General features: G+C 41.9%; 1 protein-coding gene across 7 annotated transcripts in view; it reads right to left on the reverse strand.

Moving 5' to 3' along the window:
• LOC138949078 (ras GTPase-activating protein nGAP-like) overlaps nt 1–20,138 on the reverse strand; it is a 220,053-nt gene that overhangs the window by 149,874 nt on the left and 50,041 nt on the right. For 4 of the 7 annotated variants that reach the window (XM_070320814.1, XM_070320810.1, XM_070320816.1 and 1 more), the window contains one exon: nt 1–110. This exon is cut by the window's left edge and continues 24 nt beyond it. In XM_070320814.1, the coding sequence (XP_070176915.1) occupies nt 1–110 (110 nt within the window). Of the gene's footprint in view, nt 111–1,720; nt 2,540–20,138 lie in introns of all 7 variants that reach the window. The other 3 variants (XM_070320809.1, XM_070320815.1, XM_070320811.1) reach the window with 1 other exon arrangement.

Raw genomic sequence — 20,138 nt, forward strand, 5'->3', positions numbered from 1 at the left:
GGTGGAGGTCTCCATAGCGCTCCCTCCCCCCTCGTCGTCGTCAGAACTGCCGACCAGAGGCACACTACTGCGTCGCTCGTCGCCACTGCTCACTTTCTCCAGGGACGAGTCTGGAACACACAGAGGCAAACAGTCTGTCAATACACCGATGGTGGTCTTGAGATTTGCAACGGTTCAAGTCTCCTTGTAAGGTCATTTGCGAGCAAGTTCCGACAGTCCAGTTATTTTCATACAAACCTGGTTTAAACATGTTATAGATTTATCTTTTCTGTGTGTGTGTGTGGGTGTGGCCGGGTGTGTGTGTGTGTGTGTGTGTGTGTGTGTGCGTGTGTGTGTGTGTGCGTGCGTGCGAGTGTATGGCTGTGGCAGTAGAGAGATGAAACCGCCACCAGCACGACACACCACCGCAATCTCACAGGCAAAGAGACAACTCTTCCTGCCCTCTTTACCATGTGTGCTCGCCACACTTAGTTCCCTTTGAAACCACAGCGCAAGAATATTTTGCGACCTGCGTTCGGCTTCGTGCATGACTGTCAGGACAAGTGAGATTTCAGAATATATATTCGCATTCGTAGTTTTTTAACGCAAAAAAGAAGAAAAAAATCAATAACACACACACACACTTGACACACGCACGCACACACACACTTGACACACGCACGCACACACACACACACACACACACACACACACACACACACACACACACACACACGCGCGCGCGCACACAGTTATAAAAGCTATTTATATACACAAAGAAAAGTAATATACAGGGAGTAAACAACCCTCAAGTCAAAACTCCAGAAGCTATTCCTAGGAACTACAGAATATACAGCATCTTCAAAATGATACCGTGAATACGTGATTAATACCAGCCAACCAAACGAATCTGTGTTAAAGGTACAGTAAGCCTCCCGTAAACCATCACAGATACTGTCAGGCTTTTACACACAGTACAAACACCCTTCCATTTGAACGCTCACCAAACGGGAACATCCTAGGTGCCCTACGTAAAGAGCGAGCAATTTTTAAAGAATTAATTTTGCGGATTGTCTCAGTAGACAATTGGATCGTGGTGCGTTTTGGTGCTAGGCCTAACTTTTAAAATTTAAATCATAAATTGACAGCTTGTTACACAAACATTCTTAAATCATAAAATAATTCTTTTTTCATCAAGACAAGATCAGTACAATTCGAAGTTTTGAAAGTTTGAAAAAAGAAAAGCCCGGAAGCAGGGTCACGCAAGGTCGTGGTTCTCGTAACAGACGACGGTTTATGCCTATCACCAGTTCCTCTGAACAGTCAAAAGCCATCGCTAGAGTTCTTGTGAACCACAGCCGTTTGTTTCGTGCATAGTCAGAGGTACATAATAACGTGCTATTGCAGATAAGCTTACAGCGAGTCGCATTCACACTACAAACTGACGACTACATTGTGAATAAAGGAAACTGGCTCAGGGGTAAGATAAACCACGCAAAAATAAATTCTTTGAAAATTGCTCGCTCTTTACGGAGGGCACCTAGGATGTTCTCAAGCGGTGAGAGTTTAAATGAAAGGGTGTTTGTACTGTGTGTAAAAGCCTGACAGTATCTGTGATGGTTTACGGGAGGCTTACTGTGCCTTTAATCCTAGGTTGTTAATTAAGCAAACACAAAATCAGAAAGTGACAGCGGCCGGCTTTCGCATCCCATAATTAACCTCATCAGCGATCTCTAATTACCTGCAAAGGAATATCCTCCCTCATCTTCAGGGGGTTCCGTGGGTATGAGTTTCCGAGACTGTCTCCGGTCCGTGCAGTCTCGACAAACACGGATACAAGGGCAGAATATATCCATAGTTAATTCCTCTTGCTTGTTTTCACACCATCACTCACACTGGCGCTCGTAATGCAGACAAAATTGGACTAATTATTTCTGCTGCCCCGCTGTTTGGGATATCCATCAAAGTGTAGAGAAGACACCACAGGCCATTATTGTGTTTGATTCATCAAAGGGAGGGTTGTATGGAGTGTGCAACGCAGGTGAAAAAGTGCGCAATAATTTTATCTGTGGCTCACTTCATCGTTGAGAATATAATCTCGTCAGAGGTTTCTTAATCCAAAGACGATGAGTGATCACAAGAAATCCGGAAAGAGGTTACAGCATACACAGTTTGTATAATTTTCCAAGCGTTGTCTTCAGAAAACACAGCGTAGACAGCTCACGAAGAAAACTGTTTGGTAGTTCCATCAGTGGTTCATTTGCTCATCGAGCGAAGTAAGGACGTGTTTTTGTTTATCCAATGAGAACACGGCATCGTACACAATTCTAGCAAAGTGAGCCCAATTAGTCATTCGGTAATTTGTTTCTCTCAAGTGAATCACACCGTAATCATGCGGAAAACCAGTCATTTCTCTCGGTTTTACCGCATCATGGACATTTGTGCCAAAAAGAAACTCCTGCGTTTTATAAGCAAAAGAAATCCAACAGGTCAGGAATTCGTGTTCTCTGTTATGTCATCGTCGTCTGTAGTTTTCCATCAAAGGTCCAGAAACACAAATCTGCCAGGATACAGAAATGCCCACGGTGAATCTTTCTTTATTTGGTGTTTAACGTCGTTTTCAACCACGAAGGTTATATCGCGACGGACGGTGAATCTAGTGCTACCCCTAAACTCGGCGCTCCCTGAAAAAAACATGCGTCGCTATACTGACTCGCAATTGCACACGACCCGCTCTCTCTTCCCGCTCCAGTTTTAGGGGTAGAACTGAACCCCCAACACTTGACAAGAGTAATGGTCAAGTCAAAAAATAGTGATCTGATGACCAAAATAGTAACCCAGTGCCAACATTAGCAACACAAACCTAATTTGAAGCACATTTGAAAATCGTAGTCTGGACTCAAATGGAGTATTTTTCCCCATGAAAAAGCCTAAAAAATAGTAATAAATTACTCCAAAATGTTAAGGGTAAGCAGGTCTGCATGTATCACATAAAACGTGTTACTAAGAACTCGCCAGTGTACGACTTTGTAGGCAATTTTACTCTCTCCGTCCACTTCTGAAACCATGATATATATATAATGGCAGAGTAAACTTAAAAGTCCATATAAATCGTTCGCGTCTGTATACGGCTTCGTCAAGAGATTTCTCATCATCTTAATACTACTTCATTCACATCCGGGTATCAAGTAATTTTCTAAATGTTCGGAAACGGTTCAACGACACGAAATCAAGACTCAGATCACGTGATTCTACAAGTGTTTGATAGCATACTTAAACCCTAAACAATTGCAAGGGCGGAACAGGAATACATTCAAAGTATCCCTTCCTGCAAGAATCTTCCCCTCTTTAGAAACAAATGTAAACATCTAAGAGCCATACAACAGGAAAGAATGTTGGTATACTCTTTTCTTTAAATCTCTCCATCGTTTGAACAAGAGAATAAAAAAGTTTAAAAAAAAGATAATCCTTTCGGTATGCATTTTAGTTTTTTTTACCCATAATACTGAAAATTTGCTACAGAAAAACCGTTCAGCTTAGCCTTACACCGCAAAAGAATGACAGTATACTCTGTTCTCGTATCACTCCATCTGTTAAACAAGATAATAAAGAAATGATGATGTATGTATTTCTCCCTCACCACTGAACATCTGGTTCAGGAAAACTTAATTTAACAACACACGGGAAAAGAATGCCAGTATGATTACTCATTTGAACAGAAGCGTAAAAAGGCGATAACCTCACTGCATGTCATACTTCCTTCGTCACAGAAATAATATTAATATTTCCTGCAAGAAAACTTCATGCATTGACAGGAAAGAGGGACAATATATATACGAGCTATTTTCCCTTATCACACGATCTTTTGAACACGAATTACAATAGTCTTTTACCTTATCACATGATCTTTTTAAACAATAATGTCAGATTCCTATCTTCCCTCATCACACGACCTTCTGAACAAGAATGGCAAGATACAGCATGCTATTTTCTCTTATAACTCGATCTTTGGAAAAAGAATAACACTACTCTTTTACCTCATCACGCGAACTTTTGAACAAGAATCACAGTATTTTAAGTACCCTCATCACACGACCTTCTGAACAAGAATTATAATATACACTATTTTCTCTTATCCCTCCATCTTTTAAACAAGAATAACACTACTCTTTTCCCTTAATTACACGACCTTTTGAATAAGTGTGTTATAGAAATAAGAGATCACCTTGAACACGTCTCACATATACATAAGCAAATCCATACACACACAGAAGTGGGTTTGAAATAAGCGAGCACAGTGAACCCCGTCTCACGAAGCAGATCCACACACACACACAGACACACACACACACACACAGACTAAGCAAATTCCTGGTTGCTTGTCACTCGCTTTTTTCAATGTGTCACAATGGACCAACTCGTGCTCTAAATGCTATAACCTCCCAAGCAAGGTCGTTTTTCGAGTTTATCAATCACCGAAACCGTCTTGCAACTGACAGAACTTGGTGTTTTCTTTCTTTATTTGGTGTTTAACGTCGTTTTCAACCACGAAGGGTTATATCGCGACGGGGAAAGGGGGAAGATGGGATAGAGCCACTTGTCAATTGTTTCTTGTTCACAAAAGCATTAATCAAAAATTTGCTCCAGGGGCTTGCAACGTAGTACAATATATGACCTTACTGGGAGAATGCAAGTTTCCAGTACAAAGGACTTAACATTTCTTACATACTGCTTGACTAAAATCTTTACAAAAATTGACTATATTCTATACAAGAAACACTTAACAAGGGTAAAAGGAGAAACAGAATCCGTTAGTCGCCTCTTACGACATGCTGGGGAGCATCGGGTAAATTCTTCCCCCTACCCGCGGGGGGTACAGAACTTGGTGTGAATAAAGAGAAAAGAACAAGAAGTAACAGTGAAGACTGACAGACGGAAAGACAGACGGAAAGACAAACGGAGAGATATACACAGAAAAGGACGACAGAAAGGTAAGACAGTAGTTAAGAAAGAAATAAAGATCACAAGAAAGGAAGGAAGGAAGAAAGAAAGAAAGCAAAAAAGAAAGAAAAAAATTCACAGAACCCCCCCCCCCCCCCTCCCCACTAACCCCCGATGCCACAGTTAAGGTTAATTGCTTTGTGTCTTTTTGACATTCTTTCCAAAGTTCAAATATGAGGCAACGCCAGTTGAAGTTAAATGAAAAGTAAAGGTGAACAAATTTCAGAAGCCACTGGTGTCAAACGGGTTTCTAAAAACGCGGTCCAGTTGATCATACACGGAGAAAACAAGGTTCTCCTAGAATACACACTCACCGTAAATAGGTCCAAATCTGCCTGGAATATTCTGAATCGAAGGCTATACGTACCACATCAACACAGTCGCGACAAAAATCACTATCAACCTCATTCTTTGGAATGCCACTTAGAGAAGCGTTGTCGACGTGTCTAAACCTCACTGTGCTGAGATATATGTATGAGAACACCATAATTACATGAACACTTCGTCAAATGTGGTGTTATTTATGAGAACACCAGAATGACATGAACACTTCGTCAAATGTGGTGTTATTTATGAGAACACCAGAATTACATGAACACTTCGTCAAATGTGGTGTTATTTCATCCTTTTTCTCAAGTCAGAGTGATCTTGGCAGACGTCGACAGAAGATACGTACGTCGCACGGTCAACACATTCCGTCCACTATACATGCTTGCAGACACGAAATAATTCTGAACGGTTTGTGTTAATTGTATCACATATTCGACACACCAGCATCAACGACCACCACAATGTACCAACCAACACAAAATCGTATTCCTTCCGCCGGAAGTTGCATAATTATCCTCAACCACCTGCCATCCCAAAATCTCATTAACACTTATACAAAACCTTAGACACGGTCAGTATTCCTTCCGCTGATGTTGTGTAATTGAATTTAATCCTCAACTATCGTCTCTAAAGCTGACGTACAGCTGGGCCTTATAGCTCACACAGAACGAACATTTGTCCACAGTCTCAAATCTGGTCAGGCTTTTACATAGGATACGACTATCCCTCCACTTTGATATAATATTTATTAATATCCTATCATGACAAGATCACATTAACACAGACAAACACTACCAATACACCTCCGGGACAACCTGTGTCTGGCCTGTCTGAAAACACCTCCGCGTGAGGGGTTTTGCTGCCAGCGCGGTGAAGATAAAGAGTGAACATTTTCTCTGCCCGCGCGGCCGGCAGCAAGCAGGATGTCTCTGAACTGAATATTCCTTCTGCCGAGGTTGTGGAATTGACTTCAATTTTCAACCATTGTCTCTAAACACTACGTACAGCTGTGTGCTAAATCACACAGAACATAAACATTTCCCTGTCAACAGCTTGTTCGTTACATTCACACTATCTGACCGCCACATCCTTGTGGAAACGAAACCGAATCCCAATCCCAAACAGATTCTTTCCTTTCTATATAAATTATTGAACAGACTGACATCACCACAAATCAAACACGACACGGTACTGACCAACGCAAAATCGTATAATCATATGAATAACTATTCCTTCCGCCGAAGTCGTAAGATGTTTTTGAATCCCCTCAGCCCTGCCATCTCAAAATCTCACCAACACACACAAATTACAGACACTGTTGATTAGTATTCCTTCCATCGAGGCTTAGCAGGCCTAATTGAATTCAAACCACAACCATCGTTTCTAACGCTTACAGTAAAGCTGTGCCTTCAAAAACCCCACACAGACCACTGAAAACATTTCCTTGTAACACAACTTACTACCGCGTCAGAAAGTTTTAGCTATCATGTTCTTCCCGCGTGTAGATTTCCCTCGCAAGGTCAAACCAGTAGAAATACAATCGATTGCCTTTGTTGTACTAATGATTGACAGAAAGTATGACTCATGCGATTAGTAGATTTAGCGTTAACAATGCGGTCGGTGTTTTTTTGAAGTAACGATTCAGTACCCCCCCCCCCCCCCCCGCGCACACACACACACACACACACACACACCAATAACAAAACAAAAAATTTAATTAAATAAAAACCCACCCGACCCAACAACAACAGCCAAGCAGCTAAATAAAAGCCAGCAAGACACAAACAGATGACGCTACTATATATGTATATATATTATATAAATACTATGTTCTCTGCGTCGCAGTAACCTTGCCAAACAAAGCCTGGCTTCCAATCTAAGACTAATTTCACAACTTGTAAACTAACCCCTCCTGATCTCGCCTGTTACATTCACCTCGTTGTCAAACAAAACCACATCAGCAACCTCCAGAAGAAAAGAAAATTGCTCTAGTACACAAACTAAATCAAATCAGTTTTCAAATCAAATCGTACCTGCGTCAACCCTTGCGGATTTGTTAATAATTATTAAAGCAAAATCGTATCTGCATCAACTGTGCAGCATTTCTCATAGCATTTTGTCAAAACAACAACCAAACATACATCCATCTTGCAAAAAAAAAAATTATTTTTATTTTTTTATAAATCTGATGAGTTCTGATAATTGTCAAACCAAAAGGACATCTCATTATCTGTATCTGTATCTGTGCAGCATTTCTCACAGAACTTTGTCAAAGCAAAAACCACACACACATCCATCGTACAACTTGTGCGGGTTTTATTTGGCTTATAATTATCCCACACACAAAATATCTGCATCAATCGTGCAGCATTACTCATAGAACTTTGTCGAAGCAACAGCAACACCTGCATCCATCGTGCACATTGTTTATTTAAATGTTTTTGACCTGGCGAGTAACAAGGCATGTCAGCACGCACTCTTCACATCGCCAGCGGGGCACCTCGCCCTCACGAAACGCAGCGCATGGGTGATGTTTGGCGTCAGCAGGCTGAGAAACGCCTGCACTTCTTTCAAATCGCTCATCAATCAAGACAAATGGTGCCGAGAAACCACAGGAGTCTGTATCAAAGTACCTGAACATGTCCGGTCAATCAAAGCTATAACCATCTACTGTAGCACAGTGGGACTCCCCTTTTAAGGACTGGGTTTCCGAGTGGTAACGCACTTGCGCTCGGAATCGAGAGGTTGCGTGTTCAGGCCTGGGTCAGGCCGCAATTTTTTCCCCCCTTTCCTAACCTAGGTGGTGGGTTCAAGTGCTAGTCTTTCGGATGAGACGAAAAACCGAGGTCCCTTCGTGTACACTACATTGGGGTGTGCACGTTAAAGATCCCACGATTGACAAAAGGGTCTTTCCTGGCAAAATTGAAAAGGCATAGCTAAAAATGTCCACCAAATACCCGTGTGACTTGGAATAAAGGCCGTGAAAGGTGAATGCTCGCCCTAATAGGCTTGAGGTTTGCTGGCCGATGTGAATGCGTGATATATTGTGTAAAAAATTCCATCTCACACGGCAGAAATTAATATGTAAATCGCCGTGAGCTCTTGTGAGAAACGGCGATTAATAAATGTCCATTATTATTATTATTATTATTATTTAAGACTCCCTCCTATTTAAGACCAATTGCTTTCTCAGACTTTGTTCTTTAAAGGCACAGTAAGCCTCCCGTAAACCATCACAGATACAGTCAGGCTTTTACACACAGAACAAACACCCTTTCATTTAAACACTCACCGATTGAGAACATCCTAGGTGCCCTCCGTAAAGAGCGAACAATTTTCAAAGAATTTATTTTTGCGTGGTTTATCTTACCCCTGAGCCATCGTGAACCCGTGTGATCCAGTTTCCCTTTTTCACAATGTAGTCGTCAGTTAGTCATTTGAATGCGACTCGATGTGAGCTTATTTACAATAGCACGTTTTTATGCACGAAACAAACGGCTGTGGTTCACAAGAACTCTGGCGATGGCTTTTGACTGTTGAGAGGAACGGCGATATGCACTGATAAACCGTCGTCTGCTACGACCCTTGCGTGACCCTGCTTCCGGGCTTTTCTTTTTTCAAACAGTTTCACAACTTCGAATTGTACTGATCTTGTCTTGATGAAAAAAGAATTCTTTTATGATTAAAGAATGTTTGTGTAACAAGCTGTCAATTTATTATTTAGATTTTAAAAGTTAAGTCTAGCGCAAAAACGCACCACGGTCCAAAAACATTTTGATAATCATCGATTCACGGCTATCGCCAGTTTACATCGATAGAATGAGACCCGAAGGGAATTAACTCATGTTTGACCTGAGTTCAGGATGGGTCCAAAAAGTGTTCGAGACAATCTGCAAAATTAATTCTTTAAAAATTGCTCGCTCTTTACGTAGGGCACCTAGGATGTTCCCGTTTGGTGAGCGTTCAAATGGAAGGGTGTTTGTACTGTGTGTAAAAGCCTGACAGTATCTGTGATGGTTTACGGGAGGCTTACTGTCCGGGCGTGAATTCCGGTATTCATAACAGCCGTCCAGCACCAAAACGAGGCGCCATTGCTGTTGAGGACCAAGTCCACGAAAATAAATTCTTTGAAAATTTCTCACGCTCGACAGAAAGCAGCCAGGATGTTCCCGTTCGGTGAGCGTTCAAATGGAAGTATGCTTGTACTATATGTAGACGCTCGGGAAGCTCTGTGATGGTTTACGGGAGGCTTACTGTGCCTTTAACCTCTACAAATTTTCCGCGATTTTAAGACTCCCACCTTTTTAAGGCCCGATTTTCTCAGATTTGTGGAGGGGGGTTCCACTGTATTATTATTACAGTGGAACTTGTCCGGGCAACAACCTTTCATATCGACCACCTGCCCATTTCGACCACTACAAAGAAACCCCGATGAGGTTGTTTCCGATATAATCTACCTTTTCACAACGACCACCTATCTATAAAGGCCACTCATAGAGTTCGTCCATTGGGTGGTCGTTAGAGACAGGTTCGACTGTTTGTACTACAGTAGGTGGTTATAGGACACGATACTTCGGCTGTTTGTACTACAGTAGGTGGTTATAGGATACGATACTTCGACTGTTTGTACTACAGTAGGTGGTTATAGGATACGATACTTCGACTGTTTGTACTACAGTAGGTGGTTATAGGATACGATACTTCGGCTGTTTGTACTACAGTAGGTGGTTATAGGATACGATACTTCGGCTGTTTGTACTACAGTAGGTGGTTATAGGATACGATACTTCGACTGTTTGTACTACAGTAGAAGGTTATAGGATACGATACTTCGGCTGTTTGTACTACAGTAGGTGGTTATAGGATACGATACTTCGACTGTTTGTACTACAGTAGGTGGTTATAGGATACGATACTTCGACTGTTTGTACTACAGTAGGTGGTTATAGGATACGATACTTCGGCTGTTTGTACTACAGTAGGTGGTTATAGGATACGATACTTCGACTGTTTGTACTACAGTAGGTGGTTATAGGATACGATACTTCGACTGTTTGTACTACAGTAGGTGGTTATAGGATACGATACTTCGACTGTTTGTACTACAGTAGGTGGTTATAGGATACGATACTTCGACTGTTTGTACTACAGTAGGTGGTTATAGGATACGATACTTCGATTGTCCTGGCCCAGCCTCGGACTCTTGATACAAGCTCCTGTGCCGAGGACTGCCTAAAACGATGCCGAAACTTCTATGACTATTTCGGCCAAATTTGAGCTAGAAAATAAATCCTAGCAAAATCGTTGCAATATTGAACTGAACTCCTATTAAACTTCCCCAATAACGATGGTTGGTTACTATTTTTATATCGTCGCTTCAGACTGGCACGGTTGGCCTAGTGGTAAGGCGTCCGCCCCGTGATCGGGAGGTCGTGGGTTCGAACCCCGGCCGGGTCATTCCTAAGACTTTAAAATTGGCAATCTAGTGGCTGCTCCGCCTGGCGCCTGGCATTATGGGGTTAGTGCTAGGACTGGTTGGTCCGGTGTCAGAATAATGTGACTGGGTGAGACATGAAGTCTGTGCTGCGACTTGTCTCGTGTGTGGCGCACGTTATATGTCAAAGCAGCACCGCCCTGATATGGCCCTTCGTGGTCGGCTGGGCGTTAAACAAACAAACAGTAACACACAAATCGTCTCTTCAGCTGCCGTAATGACGATTATTATCAAAGACTGGTACCAAATCCATACTTGCTTCAAGACGGCCATTCTGCCAGTACACGTAGTCGACTGACACAAACTCATCAGGAATGACAAACATTCATACACAAAGACCGCTGATTAAAGCATGCATTCTCAAAAAGAGGAGAAAACGGCAAAGTGCAGGACTGCCATTTTACGCAATTTACGGACCAAGCTGTCAGAACGAAATCACATCTGCATGAACCGTACACAATTTATTTTTACCTGATGAGTAACGATGCATGTCGCGTACCGCTTCACCGCACAACACATTCACAGCTCACAATTTTAACACTCCTATCTTCCACAATAAAATGTAATTATCAAAAGCTGCTGCCAGATCCATTTTCCTTGCTTCAAGAAGGCGATGCTGTCAGCAGTCGACACAGACTCGTCACAGCAAACATTCCGACACACCGACCGCCTGTTTACCTCAGAGCCACACAAACTTGTTGGGTTGTTTGACAGGAAAACACGCCTCCTCTCTCATTCAACTGGGCAGCTTTTCTTTCATTCTACTACTTTTTTTTTATTCCAACTCTTTTGCGCTGTACAGTTAGCCTCTTTTGCCGTCTTTTACATCACCACAGGTACTGGAAACGGTCGACATATTTTCTTTAATTAAATTAAATTTAATTTCATTAAACTATTTGAAATAGCAGAACCCTTTACCGCAACTACAAGCCCAGTAGCCAAGCCATCATATACAATCACCACAGGTATTGGAAACGGACGTCGTATTTTCTTTTAATTGAACTAAACTTAATTTCATTTAACTATCTCAGACAGCAGAACACTTTACCGCAACTATCACCCCAGTAGCCAAGCGTTCCTATAAAATCAACACAATTTCTCTACGGGTAGAAAAAGGAGGGGGGGGGGGGGGTACTTTCAAACTGACTTGTTTTTAGAACATTCCTCAGATAAAATGAGATTGGCCAAACCGGATTTAGACAATCACTTTGCTATCAAAACTGCAGATAAGGGTTGTTACAAGCTCTCTGTTGCCCCCCCCCAGCCCCCCCCCCCCCCCTTTCCCTTCATCTCCGGGTTATTCATCACCGAATGTTATGAGTTTGTAATAAATGTAATGCTGAAATGTTGTCGTATTTGTCTATGTGTACTAAGAGCAGGCTCTAAGACTGGACTTGTGTTTCAAACGTCAATCTTTGTCTGTATAAAAGATCAATCAATCAATATCGTGCTACCACACGTATGGAAATGTCAAGTTTGGAAATGAACATGAAGTGATTTCACTGCCTGTGGCGTATGCTGTGCAGCATCTTCAATCAAAGCCAACAGCAAACAGAACGGCGCATCCTCTACAGTTAAAAGAAATCCTCTCTCTCTCATCAAATGAATCATTCACGAATTTCATTGGGTATGGTTTGTGTAATGCCCAGCTTTCAAAAATTGTGCTGAGCGCAATTTCCGGGCAAATCGGAGGCAAGCAGCAACAACTGCTGTCATTAAAGCGTCTGTGATCCAACAAATCAGAATGTAGAGGGAACTCTCATGCCGTCAGAGCGTCTGCCTTCCAACAAACTCAGTGTTCGTGGATTTGTGCTGATTGTATTAGGAAGAGCCTGCGCTATGCAAAGCTCTCCAGATCTGTGATGATAGAAATGTTCCGGGCAGACAAGAAGAAAAACGAGGTTAATCTAAAGCTACCCAGATGTTTTCATAAAACAGATAATTCTGGTATCGGGTTTGTGTCATCCTTTAGATCCCCTGAGTCGTGTTTATTCCAACAATTCTGAAGGAACCCCCCCCCCACCCCCCCCCACACACACACACCTCTGCCCCTAATTCGTTCGCGATCAACTATTTTCTGGAAAAGCGAAATAAAGGTATGATAAAGACACCAGATATAACATTTGAGAGAGAGAGAGAGAGAGAGAGAGAGAGAGAGAGAGAGAGAGAGAGAGAGAGAGAGAGAGAGAGAGAGAGAGAGAGAGAGAGAGAGAGAGAGAGAGAGAGTAAAGGTGCAGGAGGATATTGTACTCGCACAGAGTGCGCTCTGTAGAAACATTGACAACACACAAGATGATTCCGTTAAAAAGTGTCTAGACCACAATGAAAGTCTTCTGTTTCAACACTGGTTTTACGTGTGTGTTTTTCAGTTTTTTTGGCCTGAGAAGCAGACATCTGAATCATATATAACGGGCTCGTTTTAGCATCCCAGTGACACGCAATTCTTTGAGCTTGGTTGCGTTCTGTCAACATCTCTTTATCTTGCTTTCAGAAAATAAACTTTCCGCCCCCCCCCCCCCCCCCTCCAAACAGGACTGTCACGCATCGCTTGACCAAGTAAAATCCCAAATGCAGCAGATATACACATAAAGACAACTTTTTAAGCCCAACCACTGCAATTGTTGGAACAATACAAAAAGCCAGGTCAATTAAAAACAGTCATTACCACCATCGTGTTCCTCTTCTAACCCCAGCCCCCTTCAAACCCTCGTCACAGTGTTACATTTCACGCGGAATATATAGCCAATGATATGCACTATGGAATTCAACCCACGTCGTAAAATCCACTCGCTTGACAGGCTATATATACATAACGTGGCATGTACCCCCACCCCATCTCTCCAACCATGTAATTATTATTTCATACAAAAGGCCATTCAAGTACATGCCCGGGTACTTTCACAGATTTGTCAGAAATGACAGAGCGGAGTTAAAGTGCAAAATGAACACTAGCTATAGCCTATGACGTCATCAGATTCTGCATAGTGCGCATGCGTTTGTCTGTATAACTGATGTAGTGTCATGGGAATGCAGCAAAGCAGATGGATACATTGGCCAATCAGCGCATGATGATAAGTAATGCCCTCGCCGTAAAACCATTAGGGGCATGTTCCCGGGTCTGACCCCGACTTTAGATGGTACAAATCCCACCATTAGGCAAGTGTTAACCGGACATTCCCGATATTCAGACATGAGAATAGAAAATTGTCCAAAAGATAGAAATAAGGTTTGTCAAATGTAATTAAAAACAAAATTTAGAAAATGTTATTAGTATACGTACCTATATCATATATATAAGAGAGGAAGGGAAAATGATTTACACACGAGGAGTGTTGCTTACAGCTTCAAAATCAATTTAATGTGATGATTTTCATAGAGAGGTTACAAAGGAGAACTTCCTCCAAAAGGAGGACGATTTTCAAGCCTGGATCAAATTTGAAACCGGCAACCATGGCAATGCGACAGGTAGATATTTTGACTGTTTTTGGCGAATCAAGTTCAATGTAATCAAGTGATAGCGCTAGTTTTTTTTCCAAACCGGTACGCAAACTGTAATGATGCAAACAGTCCTGAAAAAAAACCCCGGTAAGCTGGTCATTGGAACCAGTAAGAGTCCAACTCGAGTACTGGTTTTGTTGTTTTACCAGCAAAAAAAACCCCCGGTAGTTCAAAAATCAATCATATCGGCAGCCATTTTTGTTCCGGTATTTTCTCATTTCAACCGGTAAAATACCGACAATTACCGGTTAACGCCAATACTGTTAAATCAATGACTTGATCTGACCGGTTGGCATGGCACAGTGGCCCATTTTGTTGCAGGTGCCATGAGTCATTCGTGTAACTCGAGAAACCGGTTTAGAAAATGGCGTGCGCATCACTAGAAGCCTTCCCATTTTGTTCTCAAATATTCTCTCTTTGAATTATGTTACGTTTTCAATTCGCGAAAATACATTCAAACCTGGACAGCAGACGAACACGACACTTTCTCTGGCCTATTTCTCAACTCATTTCTTGACTTCTATTTTCTGTCCTCTGCTGTTTTTTCCTTCTACGTCTTTTCTGTCATCAATTTACCCGTTGCCCTACATTCACTCCCCCGTCTTGGACAGCGACTAAATTTGGGTGCAAGAAAACACAAGAAAATGTCAGCCAGTCGCTGGTGAAAGACGAGTAGTTTACAGAACGGATGTTTTTGTTTGTAATCCAGAGAATATAATTGTTGTGCCCAGCTGTCAATGTATCGCATTTCTCTTCACACCGCTGAAATAAGATCGCGCGCATACATTGAAGCGATGGAACTAATACGTTTGACATTTTGATTTCATTCACAGTAAAAGTTCGAAAAACAAACTTTCAAACAGATATGTATCTGGACAACTGGTGCGGGGGTGTGGGGCTGGGGGTAGAGGTTAGAGAGAGAGAGTGGGATGAGAGATTTGAATGTGTGCGGGTGTGTGTGTGTGTGTGAGAGAGAGAGAGAGAGAGAGAGAGAGAGAGAGAGAGATGTGTGTGTGTGTGTGAGAGAGAGAGAGAGAGAGAGAGAGAGAGAGAGAGAGAGAGAGAGAGAGAGAGACTTTTGTTTTGTTTTGTTTGTTTGCTTAACGCCCAGCCGACCACGAAGGGCCATATCAGGGCGGTGCTGCTCTGACATATAACGTGCGCCACACACAAGACAGAAGTCGCTGGACAGGCTTCAAGACAGACAGACAGAGTCAGAGAGAGACAGTAGTGAAACAGAGTCAGAGAGCTAGCCAGCCTGCCAGAGATATCTAATACAGATTTAATAAAGATTCAAGCAAACGGCTAGTAAATTATTCTGTCCTTTCTACATCTCAGTCATCTGCAACGCAGATATTTGGCGCAGAGAGACATCATCTCAACCTCCCTAAATCCATATCAGATGTTACTGACAACGACAATAAAATAACTGCACAAACCCAAATCCTCCAAATTATTTCAACGTGATGCGTCATTGACGTGCAATCTTGCGTGAATCAGAAAACAAAAACTCGCATAAACTTTTGTCGTAAACGCTGCATGCGTCCAAAACACCTGTTGCTGTTGTTGCTGATACATTGGGAAGGTTGCTCTATTCCTCAGTGAACATGAATAGGACACTGAGTACGGGTAGCGGAGTTGTGTGTGTGTGTGTGTGTGTGTGTGTGTGTGTGTGTGTGTGTGTGTGTGTGTGTGTGTGTGTGTGTGTGTGTGTGTGTGTGTGTGTGTGTGCATGTGTGTGCGTTCTTGTTTGTATGCGTGCATGCGGGAGTAGGCATAAGCGCGCACACACACACACACACACACACACACACACACACACACACACACACACACACACACACACACACACACACACACAAATTCACGTGTCGTGCAACTCGAAAAAATGTTAGTTGAAGGAAAGAGGAGCGAACTCTTCAAAAGTAATTACATTGCAAATAAACTCTTCACAAATACAGAAGCCGCTGCTGCAACTTCGAGAACGGGGGTGTCGGAAGCGGGGGAGGGAGGGGGGGGGGGGGGTGGATGACAAGACGGGGGAATCTTCTCTTTGTTCTTAAAGAGTCATTCAAAGCTGCACTGAGATGGCCAATTACCGACCGTATTTTCTTTCACTTTCTTGAAGGATGTGACAGTGTGTAAGTTCAGATTTTTTTTATTGTGACACCGAAGGGTTTTTTTTAACAAGGAGATCTCTCTCTCTCTCTCTCTCTCTCTCTCTCTCTCTCTCTCTCTCTCTCTCTCTCTCTCTCCTTCACTCTCTCTCTCTTTTTCACTCTCTCTCAGTCTCTCTCTCTCTCTCTCTCTCTCTCTCTCTCTCTCTCCCCTTCACTCTCTCTCTCTTTCACTCTCTCAGTCTCTCTCTCTCTTTCACTCTCTCCATTTCACCCTCTCGCACCCACTATGTATCTCACTCTCCTCTCTTTCCTTTTCTTTCTCTCATTCTATCTCGTTCCATCCCTCCCTTCCTCCCACTTTCTGTCCTCCTCCATCCTTCTCACTCTCTCCCCTCATCTCCCGCCCCCTCTCTCTGTCTCTCACTCGGACTCCAGTCCTACCTTCCCTCTTCTATATTTTGGATACTTTTATCGTGAAATTGCTGACTTCATCTCAGTCTTTTACAATACACCATGAGGGCAGAAAATTGCGCACAGCTGTCGATCTTCGATGGCAATCACACTTAACATATCTGTCCTAATTTCCAAACCTGGGACGCGCACCTGATAACAAGGTGTATACTTACTCACAAAAAAAGAAAGAAATAAAGAAAGAAAAAAAGAAAAAGAAAGAAAGAAAAAGAAAGAGAAAGAAAGAAAGAAAGAATGAAAGAAAGAGAGAGAAGAAAAGAAAAAAAAAGAAAGAACGAAAGAAAGAGAAAAAAGAAAAAGAAAAAAAAAAGAATGAAAGAAAGAAAGACAGACATAACGGATGAAAGAAAGGAGGAAAAAAGGAAAAAAAGAAAGAAAGAAAGAACGACTGGCATTACTAATGAGAGAGAGAGAGAGAGAGAGAGAGAGAGAGAGAGAGAGAGAGAGAGAGAGAGAGAGAGAGAGAGAGAGAGAGAGAGAGAGAGAGAGAGAGAGAGAGAGAGAGAGAGAGAGAAAGAAAGAAAGAAAGAAAGGCGGAAATAAAGAAAGACACATAACTAATGAAAGAGAGAATGAAAGAAAGAAAGAAAGAAAGAAAGAAAGAAAGAAAGAAAGAAAGAAAGAAAGAAAGAAAGAAAGAAAGAAAGAGCACAATTCTGGTATCACATAATTGGCGACACATGCCACCACGATGTATGAAGCGAACACCATCCTCTGTCAATAGAACGAATTACATGGATGAAACTTCACCAGGATGCAAGAAAACAACACAAGAAACAATACTGCTACACGGACTTTTTATCAAAGCACTCGGCCACTTGAGGTGAAGACGAAAGCTTCCTTTGTTTGTTTTTCTCTTTCTTTCTTTCTTTCAATTATTTTCTGCTTCAAAAATCCAGAAACAGTCTCTGTCGGCGCCATGTTTTTTTTCTGTGACACACAAAATCGAGCCCAATCACTTGTAAAATATCGAGACATGTTTTCTGGACAAAAATGTACAAGCAAGAGAAACCGAGCATCACATATATCCATCCTTTGTCAATAACAAGATGAAACTACATCCGTCATCGGAACGCAGGAAAAAAAAACAAGAAACAACATCGCTAAACAACTTTTTTTTTCAATCAATCTGCAGGACCACTTGGAAGACGAAAATGAACTCAACTTTCTTACCTTATTTTTCTGTTTCGTCTTTCTTCTTTCTGTTTTGTCTTTCTTCTTTCTGTTTTTATTACCTTCGTTTCAAGTTCCAGCTCCCTCTCCAATATTCGCAAAACTCAACTTTCTTACCTTATTCTTTTTTTTTCTGTTATTCTTTTTTTCTTTCTGTATTTCAACCTTTGTTTCAAGTTCCAACTCCCTCTTCAATACTCGCAGACTCCTTATTAACGGCTCACCATTCTTTTGTGAACCGAACTAAAAACCAGTGAAGGCGTCACAGAGAATGAAATATGAAGCGTTAAGATGCCTTTGTCAGGGTGAGACTGAGAGCGAAATTTCTCCAGTCTTCAAGAAAGCAATACTGGTTACGGCATCTTTATCGCTACGTCCATTTGCTTTGTAAGATAGGTGAAGACAACACTTTTCTTTCTTTCTTTTCTTGCTTTTCTTGCTGCTGTTTTTTCTTTTCCAAGAGCTTTTCTTTTCCAAATCATTATGCACTTCTTTTATTCTATTTTTTTCCCGTTCCTAAGTTACTTGTCTCATTTGCCTTCTTCCAATTAGTTTCCGTTCCGATATATAAATATATATTCACAGACTTTCTTTTCTTTTCACACCAACCTGGTACCTTTTCTGTGAAACATAATATCAACAACAAAAATTCAAGTCAGGTGATTCCAAAAAGGGTATCACACGCATAAATCCACAATATGCACTTTCGGCAGCAATGCGAACAAAAGATTCCAGTTTGTTGTTTTCTGCTATTCACAGACTTGTTCCATTAAGTTCGAACCGGAAATAACAAGAAATCAGTCCTATCTAATTAACTTGCGGTTAACGTTGTTTACACGTTGTTCCATGCAACTTCAACAACAACAGCATGAAGACATAACAGTCCAATCTGGCTTGTTTTCCCCTGCTGTCCGCAGACTCGTTCCATGCAGCTCCAGCCTTCCCAAAAGACCAACAAGAAAACAACTGTTAAAACACGCCGAGGTGTTGCTACGCCACAAACGAAGAGAGGGAAGGGGAGACCACATATCCGCTCCCAGTTTCCTGTCATACAAAAACCGAACTAAACAACAGCTCCCTCAAATTAATTACGGTCGACACAGCCCGGCTCGCAACAGAATGGCTTCATTATTAAAACCCAACACAACGAAATATTTTTAACAAAACACGCACTTCCTGAAATTGTTGTCGACTATGGCTTCATTATCAAAACCCAACACAACGAACATTTTCAACAAAACACACACTTCCTGACATTGTTGTCTATTCTGTGGCTCTCACCAGAAAGACCGTTTCATTCACAAAGTACACAACTCGACACGGCCAATTTTCAACAACAATGAATCGAACAAGAGGTAATGGCGTGTGCATTTAGCAGTGTCTGGTGTGATGCAGACACGACGGCGGCAGCTGTGTTCATTATCATGTGTCAAAGAGATCAACAACCTTACAGAAAAGTGCTCATTTTGTCGCACAGTTTAAATGTCCTTTGTGTCCTCATCACTCAAGTCTGAAAGCATTTCAAACACAAAATGCGAAAATGATTATCTTGGAACTTGCCAGATGAAGGACATCCACGTCCGTATCTTCACAGGATAAATAACTGCACCTTTCACGAGGTCACTGACCTTTGGATTGACGTCAGTTCTTCGTTGGTTTATGTTGTTTCACCGCACCGAAAACGTTTCAAAAATATTATTCAGAAGAAACAGCTTGCGACGCCGATCCCTTCTGAATTTCACAATCTAAAATCAATCAAAACCCATCGCCGCAAAGGTTTGTAATACGATATCTAAGCACTATTCAACGTCGTTTATTTCTATTATCTTCCCAACACATAAGTATTTAAGCCTGACAACACCTCCCAGACAGGGGTCCTCATTTGGCCTAAATGGTCTGCTGGACCCATTAAGCAACAGTTAACTAACTACGAACCTCTCAGACACCGGAGCAGAAGGTAATCATACCGCCTTTGTGATTTGACGTCAGAAAAAACGCTCAACGCAAATGACTATTTAAAGGAACTCCCCCCCCCCTCCCCTCCCCCACGAACACAAACATATTCCAGGACC

This window comes from Littorina saxatilis, linkage group LG15, assembly GCF_037325665.1.
Source record: "Littorina saxatilis isolate snail1 linkage group LG15, US_GU_Lsax_2.0, whole genome shotgun sequence".
Classification (NCBI taxonomy): Eukaryota; Metazoa; Mollusca; class Gastropoda; order Littorinimorpha; family Littorinidae; genus Littorina; species Littorina saxatilis.